General features: G+C 37.2%; 1 protein-coding gene across 1 annotated transcript in view; it reads right to left on the bottom strand.

Moving 5' to 3' along the window:
- The window catches only part of PGAP1 (post-GPI attachment to proteins 1), a 141,317-nt gene extending 118,393 nt beyond the window's left edge, over positions 1–22,924 (bottom strand). Inside the window, exons 1-4 of the mRNA XM_006862046.1 lie at positions 22,778–22,924; positions 15,914–16,067; positions 12,792–12,967; positions 7,656–7,827 (exon numbers count right to left, since the gene is read on the bottom strand). Coding sequence (XP_006862108.1) covers positions 7,656–7,827; positions 12,792–12,967; positions 15,914–16,067; positions 22,778–22,924 — 649 coding nt within the window. The remainder of the gene's footprint in view (positions 1–7,655; positions 7,828–12,791; positions 12,968–15,913; positions 16,068–22,777) is intronic.
- Positions 22,925–26,122: the final 3,198 nt, after the last annotated feature.

Raw genomic sequence — 26,122 nt, 5'->3', positions numbered from 1 at the left:
CAACACTATAACCAACTCTATATCATGGACCTCCAAGAACTATGTCTGGACTGTGGGCACTAAATAAAGATAACACAGGCCTTATAGGAACTCCATCTAAGGCCAGGAACTTTGCTATCACAGCCTTCCCACACCCACCTTGTGAGCTCCTTGGCTTCCAGGAGCGCCCAGAGTTTTCTCCTCACCAGATCCAACAGCTGCACTGTTTTTTGTTTTGTTTTGTTTTTCCTTATGTTGCGCTTCATTGTTTTTGTTTGTTTATTGCTTCTCTTCCTTCTTCATCTCTTTCCATTCCCTTAAATTTTATCTTTTATATTTGCTTTTGTTTTTCCTTCTTTTCTTCTGTTTCTCATTTCCCTTCTTATTTTTCTTTCCCCTGCTTTTAATCTCTCTCTCTTACTTGCTATTCTTCTCTCTTTTCATCTTTCCTCAACAACCTGGTTTTTCAAAGTGTTTTTGAAATGTCTTCCTTTTATTTCCCCTCTGATTTTTCTCTTCTATAACTCCATATTCCATATTCCTGTTAATGTACTGGACTGCAAGGTCAGTTTGAACTGTAAGATCAGTGGTTCAAGCTCACCAGCCACTCCTCAGAAACTCTATAGTGGGTCGCTATGAGTCGGAACTGACTCCAAGGCACTTAACAACAAAAAAACTTTGCTTTTTAAAAATGTATTCTGAACTCTTCCACTCGCTCCAACCTGCTCTTCTGGTGCCCTGGGTTGGGATGCAATGGCCCTGCTTGTGCCCTGCCACTGGCACCAGTGTTCTGCTTCTTCTACTTGGTCCTGTGGTTCTGGAGCCAGATTCTGACTTGCTTTTCCATGAGGCTGAGCGACAGTGCCAGGTTCAGGCACTCCCACACCTACAAGCATGACTCAGGAACACAGGAGGTCCTAAAACACACAGAGCTCTGTGTGGAGCTATGGTGAATAACCCTGTAGAATGTGGAGTCTGAAGTGACCTTGACAAAGCCTAGAGGTCCAGCTCTTTGTCACCTCTCACCCCACCAGGCAGAAGATCCCTACATATACTGCACTGACATTTCTAGAAGGGAATTTCCTCCTCACTCACTTGACCATACCACCGTTTTTTCAGTTTCAGAGCTGAGAGTAAAGCATCCAGCTGATACGAAGTGTGAGGAGACACACGAGAATGCCCAAACTTGCAGATAGTACCCATTCAACCTAGCTCCCATAGTTCATGATCAGAACTCGACTAAATGAGCTTAAAAAAAAAAAAATTTGATACAGCAAATATGTAAACTGCTATAATTTGAAGAACTTGACCTATACTTATGGATGTAGTAACTCAAAATACCATCGGAGAGTTGGAAGAAGTCTTCACAACAATTTATCAATCCTATCATCTCTTTACACATGGTTGATAAGGATGGGCAATTTAGGCATTGGCTACCTAAAATGGGGGGTGGCGGGGGGACTATAAAGGCACAAAGTAACTGGATTGCAAGTTTCCAAGAGGGAGTTTAGTTTCAGAGTATGTAGGGGAAAGTAGAATGCCCACTGAATAGTTTTCATTTTGTCTATATGGGCCTGGTGAAAGGATATGGGGATACGATTCTTAGGATTCAATAGTGAGTAACTGTTATCATGATTAATTGCAATATTCAAAACAGTGAAGGTAGTTTTGTAACAAAAAGGAGGAAGTAGTTAACCTTACATTCCATGAACAGAGAGCACGAGTAAAATGTGGAACCCTATCCAGAGAAGTAGCAACACCAGAAATGGAGGCAGAGATGAGGACGTGGAGAGATAGAGCAACTGAGGACTCTAGAAAGAGAAGGACTGTCTGCTGACGGCCAGGAGGCAAGCTTGCAGAATATGCCCTTTGGTTATTTAAATGATTATATATTCCTGAGTGTTTTTGTGTTATGCCCCCTATCCTCCCACCCAAAAAAAAAAACAAAAAAAAAACCCCAGAGGGAATAGAAGTAAATATTGTTGAATGATGATGCATTGAGGGGATTGTAATCATTGCAATGAAAATTATGAGTGTAAAACTCATGTTCTCCAATGCAAACTATCACTCAATTCACGATAAAAACTTAAAAAGAAAACAAATTTATTCTTAAGTGCTTTTTCATTTCTTCCTTCTATTTTCTCTTCTATAACTCCATTTTCCTCTTTTGTCTTTATATACTTTTTTTCTGGTTACTGCCTGTTTTTATTTTTTCTCTTTTCCTTTGTCAGCTCCTTGTTTATTTTCTTGTGGGTATGGGAGAAGGAGGGGTTTTTCTCTTTCCCATCTGACAAGAGACAGCAATCTTGCTCATCACCTCTGCAGCTTCACCTACTGGGCAAGAGCTCAAATTAGCTCCTATTGTTGTTAAGTGCTGTTGAGTTGGTTCTGACTCATAGCAACCTTGTGTAGGGTTTCTGAGGAGTAGCTGGTGAGCTTGAACCTGTCGACTTTGCAGTTCAAGCCAACCTTGCAATCCAGCACATAAGCCCACAGCACCACATCAGGACTCCTATGCCACCTGTTAATAGATAGCAACCGACAGTAGCTAAATCCACCCTAAATGGAGGTGCACAAATGGCAAATAAGAACTGTGTACATTCTAACTATACCCACATAAGAGACAGCTGGTGAGAGACTAAAAACTCATCAACACACAATCATTAAATACAAATACGACAGACAACTCCATAATGCCCTGGAGATAACAGACAATTTTAGCTCACAGGAAGAAACAAGAGATAGTGGTTCAAACAAATGGCCTCAGAAATGTTTCTGAGGAAAAAAAGGTAATGGAACTAACTGAAAAACAATCCAAAAGAATGATATTTAGGTGCCTGATAAGAATAGGAAGAAAGTCAAAGAAAGCAAGGGGAACGCACACACAAAACTTTATGATAATTAAGGAAAACACTAAAAGAACAGACAGACAAAATAAATGCAAACTTTAAAATAATACAAAATCTGCAATTAGAAATTCAGAAGATTAATAGTAAGATTTCAGACATGGATTTTACATTGAAAGAGCAAAGGAGCAGAACAGAAACAATGGAAGTCCAAATTAATGAGTTTGAAGATAAAGCTCTCAATACTAGTATGCTAGAAGAACAACCTGAAAGTAGAAAGAAAAAATCCAAAGAAAACCTAAGAGTTATGTGAAACACCATGAAGAGGAACAATTTACAGGTGATTGGAATTCCAGAATAGGGAGAGACAATAACATAGAGAAAATTGTTGAAGAGTTGTTGGAAGAAAACTGTCCTAACATCATGAAAGATTAAAAGATAAGCACAAAAGAAGCTGAACAAACCCCAAATAGGATAGATCTCAAAAGAAAATCACTAAGACATACCATAATCAAACTTTCCAAAACCAAAGACAAGGAAAGAATCCTGCGAGTAGCTAGGAAAAACAAAAAGTTACCTACAAAGAAGAACCAATAACACTAATTTCTGATTTCTCAGCAAAAAACATGCAGGCAAGAAGGCAATGGGGATGACATGCACAAAAATCTGAAAGAAAAAAAATGCCAACCAAGAATCATATACCCAGCAAAACAATAAAATTAGGGCATTTTCTGCTAAAGAGAAAGACTTTGTAATAACCAGACCAACTTTACAAAAACTTCTAAAGGTTGTTCTTTGGACTGAGAATCAACAACAGCAAACAACAACATGAGATTACCTTATATGAAAACATCACCTGAAAGTATTCCAAATATAGAAGAAGTACTAAAAAAAAAAAAAAAAACCAAAGAAGCAGAGATTTCAATTTATAATTAAATCAATCACAAAGCAAAAATAAAGAATAGTGTAGATATAGAACTTCCAAATGGCTAGGAATTCAAGTCAATTTCAAGATAAAACAGTCACTCCAAAGACTGTTTCAAATATGGAAAAATTAATACACTATACGGTAACCTCAAGGAAAATCAATACATCTGCATATCAAAATAAAAAAAGAAGAAAAAAAGAGTTTTATTAGTAAACAGTAACACAACAGAAATGAATAAAATGGAAACAAAATCCAAACAAAATGAATTCAGCCCAGAAAATTACGTGCAACAAAGAAACCAGAGGCACCTCAAAAAACACACAGAGCAAAATATAAGCAATCAGTTAATACCTATCAATAATTATACTGAATGTTAATGGATTAAATGCACCCAGTCAGGAGACAAGAGAGCAGACTGGATTAAAAAAACAGGTTCCTTCATTATGGAATCTACAAGAGACACATCTGAAAGATAGACAAACACCCAACAACAGAAGAATGGTTAAACAAACTTTGGTACATACACACCATGCAATATTGTGCAACACTGAAGAATAACAATGACTCTGCAAAACACCTCACAACATAAATAAACCTGAAGGACATAAGGCTGAATGAAATCTGTCAATCACAAAAGGACAAATATTATATGAGGCCAATGTTTTATAAAATTAAGAATAGAAATAATCAAGAATAGTTATTTATGGGAAAGAGGGAGAAGGAAAATTATTCATGGACTACAGGGCAGGTAATATACAGTAAGAAGGAAGTTGAGAGGAAAGATGAAGGTAGTGGGAGATACAGGGAGGAATGAAATAGTTAAATTGAATTGTTGTTGTTAGAGGTAAAATAATGTTAACTGTCGAACTCCTGGTGTGGAGCTGTAGGATCAGCATCGGACAGTGAATCACAAAGTTATCGGTTTAAACACACCAACCACTCCTCGGAAACTCTATATAGAGTTGCTATGACGCGATGGCATTTGGCAACAATGTTAACTGTTGGAACATGGATGGAATTGCAATCATTGTAATGAAGCAAAGTACATGATACTTACGATCTGCTCTGTAAACCTTCACACAATTCATAATAGAAAGTATAAAAAAAGAACAGAAAACCAGATACTGGAGGGGGAAAAAAAGTCTTAAAATAGAGAACCCAAGGTGTCAATATGTAAATGATGGAAGTTATACAGCAAAATGAAGGAATAAATGGTATAATTATAGAACTTCCAAATGAAGAGGAAGTCAGGACGATATCAAGATACAACAGGGTAACCACAAAGAAAAGTAATAAACTTTATAACCAAAATAAGATCTTGTATTTTGAGGGCTTTCCTATCTAGGAGCTCATTTTCTAGTACTGTATCAGACAATGCTCTGTTGTTGATCATCAGGCCCTTCTTCCTATTCTGTCTTACTCTAAAACTCCACTGAAACCTGTCTATAGTTAGAGTGAATTGTTGTTGTTAGAGGTAAAATAATGTTAACTGTAGTGATCTTCTGGTATTCTAAATACCTGTGGCACAACTTTCAGCATCCTAAGCTACATGCAAGCCACCCACAGTAAGATAAATTGTAAGTGATAGAAAGATCATTGCTGTCCTTGAAAATAATACAACCTGACTATTTTGAAAGTTCATTTCTCAAGTAAGTTTACAAAATGCAAAGACAGGAAAAGTTCTCAGTTGTGGTGCATATACTGTGAATTTCAGCCTTTGATTTTTTTTTTCTAAACGTATAGGGCAATTATGATTATTAGCATAACATTTTTAAGATACTTTAATAACAACCTATAACTTTTAGTCATTACAAGATCAACTTAGACAAAGTTTTAAATGCAAGAAACGAAAATTTAAACGACAATACTGTGTACCAGATATGTCCATTAAATAAACTGGTAACCTGTATATAGACCAAGAAGCAGTCTTTCAAACAGAACAAAGGGATATTGTGTGTTTTCAAATTAGAGAAGGTGTACATGAGGGGTGTATCCCTTCACCATTACTTGTTCAACCTAGATGCTGAGCAATTAACTGGAGAAGCTGGGATATATTAATACAACATCAGGAAAGTGAAGAGGACTTGAAGCACTTAATGATAAAGATCAAAGATAACAGTCTTTAGTATGGATTACAGCTCTAAATTAAAAAAAAAAAATGCTCACAACTGGAACAATGAGCAACATCATAATAAAGAAATAAGAGACAGACATTATCCAAGATTTTATTTCACTTGGTTCCACAATCAACTGTCATGGAAGCAGCAGTCACAAAATCAAATGACATATTGTACTGCATAGGTAAAATCTGCTACAAAAGACCTTTTTAAAAGTTCCAAAAGTATCACTGATGACTAAGGTGTGCCTGATATAAACCATGGTATTTTCAATTGCCTCAAGCATAGAAAAGCTGGAGAATGATACAGAAAACCCAAAATCTGATATTATGAATTACGGTATTGGCAAAAATGTTCACTATACTATGGACTGCCAGAAGAGCATACAAATCTACATTAGAAGAAGTACAAATAGAAAGCTCCTAAGAAGCAAGGATACCAAAACTTCATTTCATGTACTTCGGATACATTATAAGGAGGGAGTCCCTTGTATCAGTCCTTGGATAAGGATATCATGCTTAGTAAAGCAAAGGTTCAGTGAAAAATAGGTAGACCTTCAACGAGATGGATTGACACAGTGGCAGCAGCAATGGACTTGAACATAGAAAAACTGTAAAAATGGTTCAGATCTAGGTAGTGTTTTGCTCTGTTGTATTCAGAGTTGCTATGAATCAGAAGTGATTTAATGGCACCTAACAACAAAATAGCTCATTTATAAGGCAATATGATATCAAAAGTTTAAAGAGTAGGTCTACAATCAAGTACTTTAGTTTTGTCTCTTTATCCTACCTCACAGGACTATGTGAAAATTAAGTGAATTGTTACATAATATAATATAAAGTGTATTGTTAACACAATACTCAAAATACATTAAGAAAAAAAAAAAGGATCAGCATTTCTATTACTGTATAAAGCACTGCTGTTATTGCTGTTTGCCGATGAGTTGGTTCCGACTGATTCCAAGGAGTGGCTGGTGAGTTTGAACAACCAACACTGTGGTTAGTAGTCTAGTGCTAATCTGACAGCACCACACCAGGACTCTATATAAAGCATTAACAACCCTATTTATTTTAAAACCAGACATTTCTGCTATATTACTTAAATATGTTTATTTTAAATAGTACTGAAAGAGTTAACACGTAGGCAATTCAAACACATCCTGAAGAATAATTACACTAAGGTGTAAGAAAAAGCCCTAGATGAGCTCAGGATTATAAAACACTTGCCATCTATAATAAGATGCTATGGACTGAAAACTAACAGCAATTTCAATTTTGAGCCTAAACTGAAAGTAACAAAACTTTTTTGTGAGCTACTTCATTACACATGGGTATATCTGTGTTATGTATCAAGTTGACTCTGTCTCACAGTGTTTCTATACAACAGAGTAGAACTACCCTATAAAGCTTTGTACACTGTAATCTATATGGAAACAGATTGCCAGGTCTTTTCTCCTACAGAGGTGCTGACTGGTTCAAACCACCAACCTTTCAGATGGTATATTACATCACCAGGGAACTTGGTAAATTTGAAGCACTCTAAAGGGAGTTGTGAAGTGCTGTTGAGTCAATTCCAACTTATGGCAACCTAGTACAGGGTTTCCAAGGCTATAAATCTTTTCAGGCACAGAAAGCTTCATCTTTCGCCTGTGGAGAAGATGGTGAGCTCAAACTGTTGACCCTGTGGTTAGCAATCCATGCTTATTCTACAGTCACCATGCTCCTAAAGGGAGTAGCTGCAGGGATTGATTTATTTAATTCTGAAAGGCAATGAGATCATATTTACCTGTGATAAAACGATCTAACGGTATCACAGGAGCGACATGAGGTGTTGCTTGCGTAACAAGAAGACTAATCAGATCTTGCTTAAAATTTTTCAGTGTGAGCAACGCTCTGGCTACCAGGCCACCCATAGAATGACCAATTATTGCCACACTTTTTGGAGCAAATTCTTGACCCTAATTAAAAAAAAAAAATCATCAATTAAAAAAAATCACAAAGGCACAATTAAGGCTTAGTATCATAAGGGCTAAATAGTGCTATCTACATACAACCAATTTTAGAGAAAAACAAAAACAATTTACATAACCTCTCATCTTAAGGTGTAGAAATACACTTTCACATTGCTATAGTGTATGTATATTCTATTACAGCTCCCCCAAAAGTTTGATAAGATCCTCCACTGAAATAACATAGCTCTAGTTTTTTTAAAGTGTTATTAAGGTTTCTTAACTTTTTATTGTGAATTAAGTGGTTTCAGAGGAGATCATCAGTTTACATTCAACAAATCACTTTGTTTCATCATAATGATTGCAATCCTCTCCATGCAGCAACTATTAGGCCACTTCTTCCCTGTAGTTCCTATTTCCATTCCACCCTCTTCTTCCCATTCCTTAACTTTGACCTTAGGTACATGGTGCCTTTTGATCTTGAATGACTGATCACTCCAAGGTGAGTATACCTTCCTAGTGTTGTTGTCCCTCTATAGACCTATCTACTACTTGGCTGAGAATTGGGGCACGAGGGTGAGTTCCATTCCAGACCTGAAGAGTAGTGAAGGGACATAATCTTGGGTCCCTCCAGAGTCTTTTTGACCTGTAAGCCTGGTTTGTTTTATAATTTTGTGTTTTGTTTTGTGGTAAGGTTTTTAATTACAAACTTGAGTTTTAAATACAGATCTAAGAATACTCAGATTTTGTTTCTTCTATCTTGTATTTTGTGTTCTTCAAGGAATTTGTATATTTCATTTGAGTTGACTTTATTGGCCTAAGTTGTTCGCAATATTCATCTATCATTGTCATAATATCTGAATGCTCTACAGTAACGTCTTTTTCATTCAAAATTTGGTTCATTTATATTTCCCACTTGGTTTTTAATATTAAAGCTAGGGCTTTGTCAACTTTATAAATCTTTAAGGATCAGTCTTTGGTTTCATGATCTCTACTATTTGTACATATTATATTTCACTGATTTATACTGTTTTATTATTATATGGTGTGAGGTATGAATCTTACTTCATTTTTCTGTAAATGGGCATGCAGTTTTGTTGAAGAGACTATCTTTTCCCTTTCATTGATTTTGGCCCTTTGTTGAACATCAGTTGTCCAGAGAAGGATGAATTTACTTCCAGGTTTTCAGTTCTGTTCTGTTGGTCTAGGTGTCTATGTGTAGCACTGGGCTCTTCTGGCTACTTTAACTATACAGTAGGTTATGGAACCAGGAAGTATGAGACCTCCTACTTGGCTCTTTTTCTTCAGTAGTGCTTTGCTCCTCTGGGGTGTCTCTCCTTTCCACATAAAACCGGTGATTTTCGTTTTTCCATCTCTTTAAAGAACGTTGATGGAATCTGGATCAGGAGTGCATCATTATATGTTTAGATAACTTACAGTGTTAAGTCTTCCTATCCAGGAGCATGCTTTGTTCTTCCAATTATGTAGGTCTCTTTTGCCTTCTTAGTGTTTTATACTTAGTCTTTTACATCCCTGGTTATATTATTCCTAAATTATCTCATCCTGGTGTGGCACTGCATGATAAGCACTGGACTGCAAGGTCGATTTCAACTTCAATGGTCAATAATTCAAATCCACCAGCTGCTCCTTGGAAACCCTATACAGGGTCACTATGAGTCACTATGACTTGATGGAACTAATAACTTTTCATTTTTCAACTTTTGGTTTTGTTTTCCTAATTTCCTTTTCAGAGTTCCTTTGTTAGTATAGAGCAATCCAACTGATTTTTGTTATGTTGATCTTACACCCCAGGGATACTTTGTGAATTTATCAGTTTCAATAGCTTTCTTTTTAAAACTTTTTGTTGTGTTTATTTATTGGGAATATTTTAATTACCTCTTCAATTTCTTCTTTTATGATGAGTTTGTTTAAATTTTCTACCCAGTCTGTGTTAGTTTAAATGTTATTGCTATTATTAAGTGGGCTTTATTTATTGGCAATTTTTAATTACCTCTTCAATTTCTTTTGTTATAAGTTTGTTTAGTTTAAATGTTATTGCTGTTAAGTACCATCAAATTGGTTCCGACCCATAGCAATGGTATATAATAGGGTTTCAGAGGAATGGTGAGCTTGACCTGGCAACCTTGTAGTTCAAACTGACTTTGCAGCCCAGCACATTAACCCACAGCGCCATACCAGGACTCAGTAACTTTATAGGTTGCTTGTTTCTAAAAATTTACCCATTTATTCTAGATTTTCAAATTTGTGGGAGTACAGCTCTTCATAGTACTATTAATATTTCAATTGCATAGTTGTATTATCACCCATTTCATTTTTTGTTATTAGCATCTTCACCCTCTTTTCATCTAATTTGACAAATGATTTGTAAATTTTATTAATCCTTTTAATGAACCAACTTTCTAGTCTTATTCTTTTTATTCTATTTCATTTTTTCTGTACTAATCTATGTATTCTGGTGATGCTAGAAGGTTTTTGCTACTCTTTCTAATTGTTGGGAGTTGTAAGGCTAAGGTTTTGATTTTGGCTCTTTCTTCCTTTTTGATGTGTGCGTTTACTGCTATAAGTTGATTCCTTAGCACCTCTTTTGCTTTATGCCAAACTTTTGGTAAGTTGTGCTTTCATTCTCATCTGATTCTAGGAATTTATTTCATTTTTTGTTTCTTCTATTACCAAGTGATTTTTAAGTAGGATGCTATTCAGTTTCCAAGTATTTAATTTTTGTTCCTAGTTTTTTCTTGTTGTTTTTTATGATCTCATCATCATCCAAAAAGACACTGTGTAGTAATTTGAAGTTTTATATTTTATCTTTACTTGCTTTGTAGATACATGTTGTTATTGTTTTTAAGTGCTGTCGAACCGGTTCCGACCCATAGCGACCCTGTATATAGAGTTTCCAAGGAGCAGCTGGTGAGCTTGAACTGCCAACCTTGCAGTTTGGCACATTAACCCACAGCGCCACACTAGGGCTCCCTATCTATGGTTTATTCTGGAGAAGGATCCATGTACACTGGAAAAGACTGTGCACTGTGTTGTTGTTGGGTAGAGTGTTGTGTTTTTGTCTGTGAAATCAAACTGGTTGACTATATTGTTTAGGTCTTTTCTATTTTGCTGAGTTAGTTGTTCTGTCCATCAAAAGTGATGTGTTCAAGTCTCCTATTATTATTGTGGAGCTGTCTACTTCTCTTTTCAATTATGCTAAAGCTAGTTTTATGTATTTTTGAGCATTCATTGAGCACACAGATACTATGGTTATGTTTTCTTGTTGGATTGACTCTTCAATATTATAGAATATGCTTTTTTGTCTCTTATGATTTTTTTGCCTTAAAATCTCATCAGATACTAATATTGCCACTCTTACTCTTTTTGTTGCTATTGTTTCCTTGATACATTGTTTTACATCCTTTGATTTTTTGTTTATTTTAATCTTTGTGTCTAAGGTGAGTTTCTTGTAGACAATATATAAATGGATCATGTGTTTTTTTAAAATCCATTCTGCAGCTGTTTCCTCGCTCATGCATTTAATGTAATGTACATGTACATTCAGTATAATTACTGGTAGATATAAATTTACTGCTTTATCTTGTTGTGCTTTGTTTTGGTGATGACTTCTTTGTTCCAAATACTTCTCTGTCATGAGTTCTTGCTTATGGATTTTACTGCTGCTGATTTTATGTTTAATTAGTCCTCATGTTCTATACTAAGGGTTTCTGGTAGCGTAGTGGTTACGAATCAGGCTGCGAACCTCAAGGTCAGCAGTTTGAAACTACCAGCTGTTCTGTGGGAGAAAGATGAGGCTTTCTGCTCTGTAAAGAGTTACAGCCTCGGAAACCCTGTACAGGGTTGCTATGAGTCAGAACCGACTCTATGGCACATAACAACAACAACAATAACTACATTATTCCCTCTTTTTGTTCAGAAATTGTAGCAATTTACATACTGATGTCTCTATTTTTCTATGTTCGATCGATCTTGTAGCTTTAATGTATTTTTGAGAATTCTTTTATCTGGGTTGGTTTCCCAGTGATGTTATTACATGTTTTAACTAAGGTTTTTGTCTGACATTGTTAATTCTCTGTCTGAAGTATTCCCTTTAGAATCTGTTGGTTTAGGTTTTACAGATTCTTTCCTTCCTATTCTGAAATTCTCATATTTTATTCCTCTTGATGGTACCCCACATAACTCTTAGGCTTTCTCTTCATTCCTTTTTTGTTGATTCTTCTTCTAACAAATAGGTATCAAGGGATTTGTCCTCTATTTCCCTGATTCTCACTTCCATTGATCCAATTCTACTCTTTTGTCCTTGCAATGCATTATCTATTTCTGAAATTCTAGTTGATCTCCTAGATTCCTAGCTGACGTTTTTGTACGGTTTCAAATTGTTATTTTGTCTTGTATTTTTTTTTTTCTAGAGTTTTGTCTGTGTTTTCCTTGATCTCTTTGAGGGTGCTATATATTCTTTTGAATTTATTAGGTAGTTCCATTACCATTTCTCCCTAAGGTTGTTTTTGGTTACTTATTTTGGTCACTTGCTGGCATTATCTTGTCATATCTCTTTAGGTTACATGATATTATCTTTTTATCAACCATGCAAGCTAGCAAGGCTCCTCTTTTGTTCTCTGTTTTCAGTCATTTATCCTTCCATTTGAAGCTAAGGGCTCAGGGATTGTCATCTGTATCTGTTTCACTTAGCTACTCAAGTCATTAATGTAAAAGGATAGTGTGGTGTATTTGGCTAAGCCACCATTTTGGCTAGAAGTATACTTTTTTCCCCCAGTCCTTTTCCTAAATTCACCATAAGAAAGGTTTCTTTAAATTCAATTTAAATTTTAAACATCAACACTGATTTCAAAACAACAAACTCTCATACACAAAAAAATTAAGTTATCTTTGCTTCAATTTCCATTTAAATAAACAAAGATTTAAGTATACTGATTTACATTTTTATCTTTTACCTTGTAGAGTTTCAGAATCGTTTTAATGCATTCATGTACAAACTTGGTCTGCTTTTGAAGACTTCCACCATATAGCGCCACCAGTTCTTCATTGAAGTTCACACTAAAGAAGTCAAAGTGGTACTTGAAGTCAATGTCTTCTGCTTTTCTAAGTGCTATAGAGCCAACAGAACGAACTGCAGAGGAAATGGGTGAAATGCAAATTAAGCAAGAAATTTTATAGTTTTATCTATTCTTACTTAAAGGTTTCCAATAAATAACGTTCTCTCTCACCCTGGGTATAAATAATATTATTTAAAGGTGACATCTTTTAATGGTACCAAGAAGAACAAACTAACCTAGAAGTTATATGTCTTGTGCAGAGTTAAGAGTGGCCTAAATATTTTAAAAATAAAATTAAATGAAAAGTGATAAAGTTACTCATTTTTAACCTGATTCCTCTTCAGAAACAAGTAATAATAAATATAAAGAGAATCCTTTAAAGAATGAAAAATAGAAAATTTCTCACTTAATTGAGTATAAGAATGAGAAGGTTCCCAAAGAAATATTTACTCATCAATTGGTTTAGATTGTTATGCTTAATTTTTATCTCTTTATTTATATTTACATCTCTTTATTTCAAATATGACATTAATCCTGCCTTCCTCTACCTTCCAAACATATCAGCAATGAAGATTTCTCACCATTTTCACCACACCCTATCTAATCAAAACATCATAATTTCCTGCCTAAAAAACTCCTAACTGGTGTCCTCTAGGGCCCTAGTGGCACTATGGGCTAAGCAGTGGGCTGCTAACCGCAAGGTCCATGTTTCCAACCTACCAGCCACTCTATGGGAGACAGATGAGGCTGTCTGCTTCTGTGTCTGAAACCTAAAGGAGCAGTTCTACTCTGCCTTCTGGAGGGTCGCAACGAAACAGAAAGGACTCAATGACAATAGGTGTAGTTTGGGGGTTCAGTTTCCTTATTTCCATTCCTTTTTGTTATTGTTGTAAACCCTTTAAATAGATTTTACTGTGAATTATAGTGAAAGGCATAAAAACTACAATGTCTGTTTAAGCAAACAAATACCTCTATTTTGTCATTTCACTTCTTTCAACATAGATTAACCCACATACTGGAGTCCTGGTATGGTACTGTGGATTAATGCACTGGACTGCAAAGTCACTGCAAAGTCAGTGGTTCAAGCTCCTCAGAAACCCTATTACAGGGTTGCTATGGCTTGGAATTGACTTGACAGCACTTAACAACACCACCCACAAACTATATAATTCATATATTTTACAAATCACTCAGCAAACTGCAAAAATCCAATGGCTTTCATTATGTTCACAGAGTTATGCAACTAACACCACAACCGATTTTAAAACATTTATCACTCCAAAAAGAAACTCTGGACTCATTAACAATCATTCCCAATTCTCCCTTCTCCCTAGGTTCTGGCAACCACTCATCTACTTGCTGTCTTCCTGGATTTGCCTATTCTGGACAGTTCACATACATGGAGTAATATATGTGGTATGTGTTACCGATCCTATCACTTAGCAAAATGTTTTTAAGCTTCATCCATGTTACAGTTTTGGCTGCACAGTATTGCCATGAACATTAGTATACATATTTTTAAATGTAGTTGTTGTTCTTAAGTTCTGTTGAGTCGGTTCCAACTCATACTGACCCTATATAAGGTTTCCAAGGCCTTAAATATTCGTGAGAGCATAAAGTCTCATCTTTCTCCCATAGATGGCTGGCTCGAACTGTGGATGCATAAAATCACCTACAAATGGAATTACTATGTCATATGGTAACTCTGTGCTTAACATTCTGAGGAACCACCAAATTATGTTACAAAGCATTGTGTAAGGGTTCCAATTTTTCTACATCATCACCAACACTTGTTATTATCTTATTTTTTTATTACAATAACTCCAGTTGCCATGAAGTGGTATTACACTGTGGTATTAATTTGCATTTTCCTAATGACCAATGATGTTGATTAAGGAACTCTGGTAGCATAGTGGTTACAAATCGGGCTACAGTATGAAACTATCAGCTGTTCTGCTGGACAAAGATGAGGCTTTCTGCTACCGTAAAGATATACAGCCTCAGAAACCCTGTATAGGGTCACTATGAGTCGGAACCTACTCATAGCACATAACAACAACAACAAATGATGTTGATTATCATTCCTGTTTCCACTTTTAACCCCATACAAGTATGTTCTCTATATAATATAACCGGAGTGATCATCTTTTAAAAGTAAATCACAACCTACTAGAACAGTGAAGATTTTTAAACTGGTAATTACTACATTGACAAGAAATTTGAACAAAGGGAAATATAATGTATTACTCTGGGAGTACAAACTAGAACAACCAGATACACATAAACTACAACGTGGAATACCAGTCCCAGGTATGCATCTTACACAAATGTAGACTTATGTGTATTAGTACACAGGCAAAAGAATGTTTAGTATTCATAACTGGCAAAAAATGTAATCAATCCAAATGTCCAAGGACAATAAAGTGGATTAACTATGCTATATTCATACAATGGAATGACACAGAATGATGAAAGTGAACTAAACATAGTTCACACAAACTTGGATGAATTTTAAAAAACATCACTGAGTAAAAGAAGCCGAACACAAAAGAATATAAACTGAAAAATGATTATATTTATATAACAAAGATTTAAAACAGCACAAAATAACTAGATTATAGTGGGGATGCATAGTTTGGTGTTAAACAATACAGAAAGACAAAGTTAGAACTATGCTTACCTCTAGGAAGAAGGGAGGGAGTTGTAACCATAAAGGAACATATGGGAGGTTCCCAGTGTGCTAATAATCTTCGACTTCTTCTATAATCAGTACTTCAGATTCGCTTTTCTATACCCCTCCCCCGCCCCATTGTTTTCAACAAAAACTCTCTCTTCTGCTGATTCTTGAATTCCTGTATGATCCATTTATCTCACCCCACTACATCTTATTTTCTCTCAGAAAAAAATCATATATTTGTATCCTTCAGGATGCCCAATATAGTACCTAACAGAGTATGAACGCATTTAACAAATTAGTGAATAGAATGCAATAGCTTTCATATTTTACTTCCAATATTTACCTTGTTTATAACTTCCAGCATTACCAGGAAGAAAGAGAACTGGAATCCCTGTCAAAGGCAGAATTTTATGTTCTTCAGCATAGGATCCTTCTCCATAAAGGTACAACTCATATGCCGGGTAGCGTTTTGCCAGTTTCTTTGGAAGTTCTATTTTCTACAGTAGAAAAGTTTCACTTTAATTGGTTTTATGTACACAATACAGCTTCATTTTATTCAATTCTTATATATACAAATTTGAAGTGATACACAATAAAGATAGTACTGATGATAAAATTGAACTTAACGCACAAAACAATAATTTCAACATATTATAAATTAAATATTATATCATTCACCCTAAGTTTGTTGTTGTCAAATGTCTTTGAGTCGGTTCTGACCCATAGCGACCTTGTATAGAACTTCTTAGGTGCAGCTAGTGAACCTGAACCTAAATCCTGTAGTTCAAATTGACTTTGCAATTCAGCACATTAACCCACAGCACCACACCAGGCCTTCTTTCCCAAAGTAGTTGTTTATAAAAGCAGTGACACAGTATAAAGTGTCCTGCTATTTTTTTGAGGGATAAAAATCATTAAATGTGAAACCAATTATGGTGAACAGATTTAATTCAAGGATTACAATAGAGTTAATAACCTAGCCATGCTGTACATATACATGTAAAATTTTAAAAATTTAATTACTGAATAAATTTCAAAAATTGCAAATGTTTTTAATGGTTATTGAAAAACTCAACTGTTCCAAAAAACAGAATTCTGATTATTCATGCACATTCTCTAATATCCCTCCAAGGATATAGTACCATAAACAATCTGTCCAATAGTATCATAGAAAACATTTTTAGAGACTATGGACTTATGGTTTAAGAGATCAGCAACTTCTGTTATCTCTTCAAATACTCACTCACTCCACTATTTGCTATATCATCTATATGTACTTCAACTCAAATTAGTCTCAATATTGATTATGTACAGCATGACTGAAAAATGACAGTGATACAATATTTCATTTCTTATATATAAATTAAAGAAAAGGAAAAAGTGATATAACCAAAGTTTCTTGATTTCTTTCGATTTAGCCTACCATCTGATATGAAAGTACATCCATGTTAGATCACCAGTCCTTTCAGTACAGTAGCTAAAGAACTAGTTAAAAATTAACTCAGAAAAGGAAAGCTATCAAACATAGCTAAAAAGAAACATTTCGTTCTTTTTAAAGACACTGAGGAGCACTGGTGGCACAGTGGTTAAGCACTCAGCTGCTATCTAACAGGTTGGTGGTTAGAACCCACCAGTCACTGCAGGGGAGAGAGCTGTGGTAGTTAGCTTCCATAAAGACTGTTGTTAAGTGCCATCGAGTCGATTACGACCCATAGAGACCCTTTGTAGGGTTTCCAAGGAGCACCTGATGAGCTTGAACCACAGACCTTGCAGTTCAAACGACTTTGCAATATGACACATTAGCCCACAGTGCCACACCAGGACTCCTCTATAAAGATTAGAACCTTGGAAACCCTATGGAGCAGAGTTCTACTGTGTCCTGCAGGGTTGCTATGAGTTGGAATCTACTCAATGGCAGTGGGCTTTGGTTTTTGAAGACATAAAAAAAAAAGAAAAAGAATATGATGTTATTATAAAAGCAATCTGGTTGAAACAGAAAATTAAAATTTTTTAAAATATATGAATGCATATAATATGGCATAGGAAAAAAAATGTATATACATGGAAAAGAGATGTAGAACAAAAAAAGGGGAGGCAAGGATGGTGGAGTTGTAGGCACATGGCAAAAGCGCACTTCTAGAGTTCAAGCTAGGGGTGTGCGGTGGGAAAGATAATTGACCAAACTGTGGTGTGGGCGTATAAAAAGAATACTAGAAAGAAAACAGAAGAGGATGATCAAAAAGTTAAAAAGAAAACAATAGGACTCAAGTACAAAATTTGACTGATTATTTGATAGCCCAAAATAGGCAATGGCATCAAGTTGGTTCTGTGCCATAGTGAGCCCACGTGCTACAGAACAGAACTGTTGTTGATTTTAAGTGCTGCTTGCTGATTTGATTCCGACTCATAGTGACCCTGTCAGTGTTTCTGAGGAGTGACTGGTGAGCTTGAACCAACAACCTTGCAACTAGCAGTCTAGTACTTATGCTATATAGCACCACACCAGGAACTCACAGAGTAGAACTAGTCTAATATTTTCTTGGCTGTAATCTTTACGAAGGTCCCAAGGTGGCCCAAATGGCTGCACTCTACTAGTAACCTAAAAGTCGGTGGTCTGAACCCACTGAGCAGTTCTACACAAGAAAGGCCTGAAATCTACTTCCATTTCGATTACATGAGTCAGAACAGACCTGACAGCAACTGGTAATCTTTATGGAAGCTTAATTCTAGACCTATCTGTTATGGAGTTTGGGGGTGGGGGTGGGGGGTGGGACTTAAAACTTTTAAGTTCTAGGTTAGTTGCTATTGTTGCTGCTAAGTGCTATCAAGTTGCTTCTGACTCTTAGCCACCTTGTATAGGGTTTCCAGAGTGGTGGGTGGGTTTGAATCAACAAACAACCTTTCAGTTAGCAATACAATACTTATCAATACAGCACTACAAAACATTTGTGTCACCCAGGGATTATTTTACATTAGTATTTCTACCTAAAAAGCACTTAAAACTAAAAACTAAAACGAATTACACATAAATATTTTCTCCACAACTTTTTTTTACACATATTGTCTCCACACCTCTGACCCTGCTGTCCATCTCCCTTGAACTTTAATATCGATCCTCTTCAGTTTGAGAAAAGACAGAATTAACTAACTGACTCTTTTAGACTATACTCTTTCTCTGTCTCCCTGTTACAAACCATAGTCCCTTTTTTAGCATAGTCCCCTATTGCTATCAAAAAACTACTCTAAGATACACTTTGTGTGTTTCCACATTAACTAGAAATTTTTAAAGGCCTGCCCTGAGGTGTTAATGTGCCAGAGACTGCAAAGCCGTTTGAACTGCAAGGTAAGGTAGGCGGTTCAAGCTCACCAGTTTAGAACCCTTAGAAACCCTATACAGGGCTATTATGGGTTGGAATTGACTCGACAGCACTTCACAACAATAACAAAACAGACATTTTAGGGAGCTCCTCAAGGTCAGCAGTTCGAAACTACCAGCTGTTCCGCAGGAGAAAGATGAGGCTATCTGCTCCCGTAAAGATTTACAGCCTGTACAGGGTCCCTATGAGTCGGAACCAACTCCACAGCACATAACCACCACGAGATACATATTTTAAACCTAGCTCTAATTAATTGCCTTTTTACTGTCATCAACTTATTTCTGACTCATAGTGACCCTGTATAGGGTTTTCAAGGCTGTAAATCTTTCGGGAGTAGAAAGTCTCATCTTTCCTGCACAAAGCAGCTGGTGGGTTTGAATTGCTGAACTTATAGTTAGCTGCCCAATGCTTATTCTACAGTGCCACCTGGGCTCCTACTTCTTTATAATTTCATACATACATTTTAAAATCCAAACATTTCAAAAGTTAAAGATTTAAAGGGTATACTCGCTGAACAGGACATTTCCTTCAGCCATCCAGTTCCCCTTCCTCAGAAGGTAAACCAGTATCATTAGTGTTTTTGTTTAAAGAAATATTTTACAGACATACAAATGTTTACAGATAATTTTCTCCCTTTTACATAATAGTAACATACTATACGTACTGCTCATGCAGTGTGTCCTGCCTGGTGCCTTCTCACCTCCACATGCTGTTCTTTATACCTCAAATTCTCCTGTTTCTACACTTGATGAACTATAAACCCTTCTAGGGCCCAATGCACTACACCTTCTCTATAGCCCTTGAATACCCAAGACAAACTAGTATGCTTTCTCTTTTGTACTGAGGTTTGTACATATTTTATTACACTGGCATTATCACACTACCATATTGTATTTTAACTATCCATTATATTCCTGTATCCCTCATTATACTCTGATGACAGAAACTAAAGTCCCTGAGGTCTGATTTATCTCTACTTCCCTCTCGCCCATACTGAGTATCTAGACTACCCTTGCATAGAATAGCCATTCAATAAAGGACTTCCTAAATTAACATCACATTTAGTAACAAAATATATGATTCACATTTTTAGTATCAGAATTTACTTTCAGAAGAATCTGTTAATCACATATCAATGGATAGCCAAATAAAATTACTATATGGGAGAAAAACAACTCATACATTTCTTCTTGAGTTCTACAGCTTGCCTAAAATTGTTGCCATATAAAAGCTTTGCCTTGTTATCATTAAGGCAAAAATCATTAAAAAATAATGTGCATTCTTGCCTAGCAGGTTTGAGATATGTTCCTGAAATGTTCTGTTATCTCTGAATAAGTCAATCTAGTAAAACCAGAGCTAGACAATAAATAGAGAAAAATAATTTAAATTTCAAAACTTCATTTTTGCAAGAAGTTTCAAATTCTTGCACCACCTTTAATAGATGAGAATAAAATTTAATGAGTATCAACTACCTTTCATTTCCTATGCTGCTATCCTCCTAGAGAAAAAGGAGAACACTAAGGTCATAACCACATGCTGGTTATCAATCTGTTAATAATTAGAAAGCTGACCATAAATATAAGTAAGTGCAAGCAACATATAAAATATTTTTAGAGCATTTTAATCATGTAAATCATTTGGTTCGTAAAAAAATGTCTTCAGTTATTCAGAAACTCACTTATACTCAAATGATTCATTTCCTAAAACAGGCTTTAATTTTATTTCTAAAATAATACAACCTGGCATGCAAAATAAAAGGAATAACACTGAAATATAAATATTACAGTGAATTAATGTTACAATTATTTGTATTATAATAAAATCTAAGGGAAATGGTGGGTTAGCTAGTTTTGGGTTTCTGTTTACAGGGATGGAATATATGACAAAAGTAATGATTGTACAGCATGACTGATATAATTATAGTACAAGTGAAAAAATGAGCAAATGCTGTGTTATCTATATTTTTTACAACAACAAAAACCTTCCATTAACTATTACTGAACTAACAATTATTAAAAGCAATATAAAACTCCAGGTGATCAATTTCAGTAACTGAGTAAATACAGAACAAATGGCTATTCTGTATTTGTTGTTGTTTTAAGTGCCATCGAGTTGGTTCCGACCGATAGCGACCCTGGATAGGGTTTCCGAGGAGTAGCCGGTGAGTTTGAACCGCCAACCTTTTGTTTTTCAGGTCAGTTTTATGAGGTAGGAAATCATCTGTAAGTCCATATGACTTGTTCCCTATATTCAGGAAAGTAATTTTTACTACTATAACCATTAAAATAGCTTTAGTAATTGTGGGCAATCTAAAAATAAACCAACTAGTACTGTCTAATACCATACTAATTTTACCCAAACTCTTCAATATAGTACAAAACTAAAATGACCTACTACACTGGGAGTTTCCAAATTACTAAACCATAAAAAACAAAAGATGGCCTAAAAGGGGAATACTTTAAGTTTACAAAAAAAAAACAACGAAAATCCAAGCATTTTACTGAAAAACATAAACCAGCACATCCCAGTGTATTTGCTGAGAAATTAAAAGGCAATAATAATACATTATAATCAATTCTTCAGTCTCATCTGATATAAAATGTTTCCACTGTCTTATAACCAATGATGCCAAACTAAGGTAAGAATGACACAACAAATGGAATTTAAATCTACTGGAATTATACCCACAGAAAAGGATGTTTTTCATTGTATATTTTAAATCTTATGTAGTTTTAAGACCCCAATGACTTGCACACAGAAAACAACTCGACTCGCATTCTTCACCCCACAAGCAAAAATAAGGGGAAAGAAATCTGCTAAGATTTAAAAAGCATATTAAGAGTGCATTTTATAAATAGGTCATATATATATAATTTTTATGATAGGGAGTTCTCATTGTAAGACCCATTTCGTAATTAAGAGACACATTTTAAAATAATCATTCTGAAGCAATTTATTTGGACAGTTGTGTAGTTTGTCACCACCTCTTTTGACGGCTGGTTATGAATGAAATGATGAAACCATTTAATTGAAAATAGAAAGATACGGGAGGGGAAGCAGGAGGGGAGAGACAGCGCGGGAGGGAAAGGACAGGAAGGACCAGGTTTCTGTTCAACTGTAAACACAGTGAGAAACCAAAAATAACACCATGAAACTGATTTTGTATGCAACACGCGACAGGCATAACACGCACGCACAGACTGAGATCCTACACAACACAAGGATCCACAAAATCCTTCCAGAAAGGAGTCTGAAGAGTTTCCTATTTAATTACTCATCAGGTGAACCTTAGCCAGAAAGAAAACCTAGAGCCTCTCCGCCAGCCGTGGGAAGTATCACAGCCAACACAGAGTCTGCAGGCGCTCGATCGCTTTCTAGAAGAGCGAAAGCTGATGTGCGAATCACTAGGCGGGAGGGCTAGGACCTGGGCACCCAGGAAAAGGGTCCAGGGCACCTGTAAGGCAGGAAGCCGGGAGGGTGAGTTTGGGGAGAGATAGAATGTTAAGGTTACCTCTCCGGGCCCTGCCAGTCCGGAGAGCCTGTGATCACTCGGCTTTGAGGCCGGTGCGGGACGAAGAGACAGAGTAACTATGAGGACGGGTAGGGGGGATGCTCCGCGAACCACCTATCAAACGCCAGATCATGAACAGAGGACACAAAGGGCAGGTGAGGGGGCGCTGGGGGTCTGCAGAGTCTTCCCGAGCGGAGAAAACAGGCGGGGTCAGGATAAAGTGGCCGGAGAGGCGCGGGGTGCCAAAGGAGCGGAATCCACATTAGGACCAGGCAGGAGTCTCGAGCGCCCAGGTGAGGAGGAAAGGGCGGAATCTTACCTGATACTCCGGGTATTCGAACATGTAGCTCATACTACACTTGTTCTCTTCAAAGCCGAAGAAAACATCCCACAGCCCCAGGGTCGCCATGAAGACCATGAAAACATAAAACGCCAGGTTCCAGAGGTTGACTGAGTGAAGAAACATGGTGCCGCCGCCGCGGGGCCCCAGAGCCCAGACTAATTCAGAGAAGCACTGAATGCCGGCACCCGAGCGGAGCCCGAGCAGCACACGCCTGCGCGGACACTCAGCTAGGTCGCGCGCCTGCCGCGCAGTGCGCCTGCGCGGCCCACACCGCCGGCCCACACAGCCTCCCACCTCAGTCTCTTGGAATGGAGGGGAGGAAGTAGTGTTTACTGCGGGAGCGTGAATCTGAAAGGGGAGAGGGCTGGAGAGAAGAAAACAGAGTGGGCTGGGCTGGAGGATGAAAGGAAAAATGGTTGGGGGTGAGGAAAGGGAAACGGAGGAAAGCGGAGGGAAAAGAAAGAGGGGGAGTGGGCGGAGCGCGGGAGCGCCTGGGGCAAGGAGAGGGGCGGGCCGGGCCAAGTGGGCGCTCGAGGGGCAGGTCGGGTGGGTTCGCCCGGGGAGGCGAGAAACTCATCCTATAACCTAGAGGCAGTTAATGATCGTCAGCCGAACAGGAGGAGGGACGTCAGAGTCGGGGGACTATCAGTTGTCACATCGCAAACACCTCGCCTTGCAGCCGTTGTACAAACCTTTCCCGTGCAATTCCGAAAAGCCTCAGACCTGGGGCAAGTTCGCCTCTTGCAGAGGTATCAGCACTTTCACAGCTCTAGACCAGTTAGCTTGAGGAGGAACAAAAGGCTTTTTCTCTCTTTACCCACTTAGGTTCATTTCTTCTCAGTCATTGAAAAAAAGAAAAATCTGTATCACCTGTAGCTCTTGCTGTGTCTTGTTGACTAATGTTCCTAAAGGTGTGATCTCTATATATATCCACTGACCCTCAGCTTGAGGACTAAGATGCGCCTGACCATGGTACTTTCAATAACGTCATATGCATGCGAAAGCTGGGCAGTGACTGAATAAGGAAAACCGTAGAAGAATTGATGCTTTTGAGTTACGGTGTTGGAAGAGAATATTGTAAGTGTCATGGGCTGCCAAAAGAACCATTTTGGAATAAGTGCAGCCAGAGTGCTCTTTGGAGGCCAAGATGGCCAAACTTCATCTCTCATACTTCGGACATATTGTCAAGAGGGACCTACCACTTGCTAGAAAAGGATATCATGTTTGGTAGGGTGGAGGGCCAGAGATAAAGAGGAAGACCCCCAGCGAGATGGATTGGCAAAGTGGCAGCATCAATGGGCTCAGGCATGGCAACAATTGTGAGGTCCCAGGACCGGACAGTGTTTCATTCTGTTGTGCATAGGATTGCTATGAGTCAGTACCAACTCTATGGCACCTAACAACAACAACAACCACACTGACTCTTGTGAAGTGTTGTTGAGTCAGTCCGGACTCAAAGAGACCATGTATGTACAAGGTTTTCAATGAGCGCCTGGTGGGTTTGAACTATATAGTTTGTGGTCAGCAGTCCATTGCTTATCCTATAGTACCACACTCACACTTAAACACACTATGATTTTGTTATCCTTCTCCACACACACCAATGAAACGTTTCTTGCAAGGATAGGAAAAGATCTAACTACCTAAATCCAATTGACACTTTTCATTCTTACTTGATCTTTCTGCTACATTTACTTCTCCCTCCTAAAAATTCTCTTCCTTTCTCTTTAACATAATTTTCCGCTGGATTTTCTCTCCTCATCTGGCTTCTCAGTTTCGATCCCATGTAATATATTTCTCCTTTCATCCCTTAAATGTTTTTAGTCTCAGTCATCTTTCAGACTTCTCAACATAGTATCTTTTAATGACTCCTCAGTGGTTAGACTTTTGCCAAAGCTCTCTTTATTGCAAGAATCAGAAACTCAACTCAAAAAGGGAATTTATTGTAAAATAAATCTCAGGGATCCAGAATAAACTGACAAGTCAGGACAAGTTGTACCAACTCCCTAAAGGCCACTCCCAATACCAAATCTAAGCACCTTATACAACTGCTCTCTTGTCAGTTAATTTCAGATTCCTGATTGAAATTTACAGGAGTCAGGCCTCTTAATAGTCTAGATTACCCTTTTAAACCAGATCTCACATATCACAGAATAAAAGTACTGGAAGCGTAAACTAGAACCAGAATAATGGAAGTCAGACAATGTATTTTATACATTAAATAATTATGTTGTAAGGTACCGTCAAATCAATTCCAACCCAGACAGACCCTTTACATAACAAAAGGAAATACAGTCCCATCCTGTGCAATCCTCACAGTTGTCATACATGATTACTACTGTAATCCATTTTGTTGGGGATCTTCCTCTTTTTTGCTGAGCCTCCACTTTACCAAGTATGATGTCCTTCTCCAGAGACTGGTCCCACCTGATAAGATGTCAAAAGTGTCAGAGAGGAAGTCTTGCCATCCTGACTTCTAAAAAAGCATTCTGACTGTACTTTTTCCAACAAAGTTTGTTCTTCTGACAGTCCATGGTACTTTCAATATCCTTCTCCAACACTATGATTCAAACACATCAGTTCTTCTGTGGTCTTCCTTATTCATTGTCTTAACTTTCACATACAAATGAGGTATTTTTGAAATAACATGACTTGGGTTAGGCATACCTTAATCCTCAAATTGGTATCTTTGTTCTTGAACACTTTGAAGAGATTTTGCATAATGCAATACGTCATTTGATTTCTTGGCCGATGCTTGCATGAGCCACAACTCTTCTGTCTGTTGTACTGTGGTGGTTTGCTTGTTGCTGCGATGCTGAAAGCTTACCAGTGGGGTCACCCGTGGCAGACAGGCTTCAGCTGAGCTTTCATACAGACTGACTATAAAGGAGAGACAGACCACTCCTGAATGTTTAGCTACTGAAAACCTTATGAATAGCAGTGGTACAATGTCAACACCAAAATTTTGAATATTGAAACATGTTGAAGAGCACCAGAATATTGTCTGTTAAAGTGCTGGAAGATGGGCCCCTAGGTTGGAAGGCACTCAAAATACGACTGGGGAAGAGCTGCCTCTGCCTCAAAGTAGAGTTGACCATGATGAGGTGGATGGAGTAAAACCTCAGGACCTTCATTTGGTGATGGGGGGAACAATTCAAAATGAGGGGAAACAGTTGTAAACATTACTAATGGGAACTTGGACTGTATAAAATACGAATCTAGGAAAATTGGAAGTTATTGAAAATGAAATGGAACGCACAAACACCAACTCTTCAGCATTAGTGAGATGAAATTGGATTGATATTGGTCAATTTGAATCAG

The sequence above is a fragment of the Chrysochloris asiatica genome, unplaced genomic scaffold, assembly GCF_000296735.1.
Source record: "Chrysochloris asiatica unplaced genomic scaffold, ChrAsi1.0 scaffold00045, whole genome shotgun sequence".
NCBI lineage: Eukaryota > Metazoa > Chordata > Mammalia > Afrosoricida > Chrysochloridae > Chrysochloris > Chrysochloris asiatica.
The sequence above is the reverse complement of the archived record's forward strand: the minus strand, read 5'-3'. Positions and strand labels throughout refer to the sequence as shown.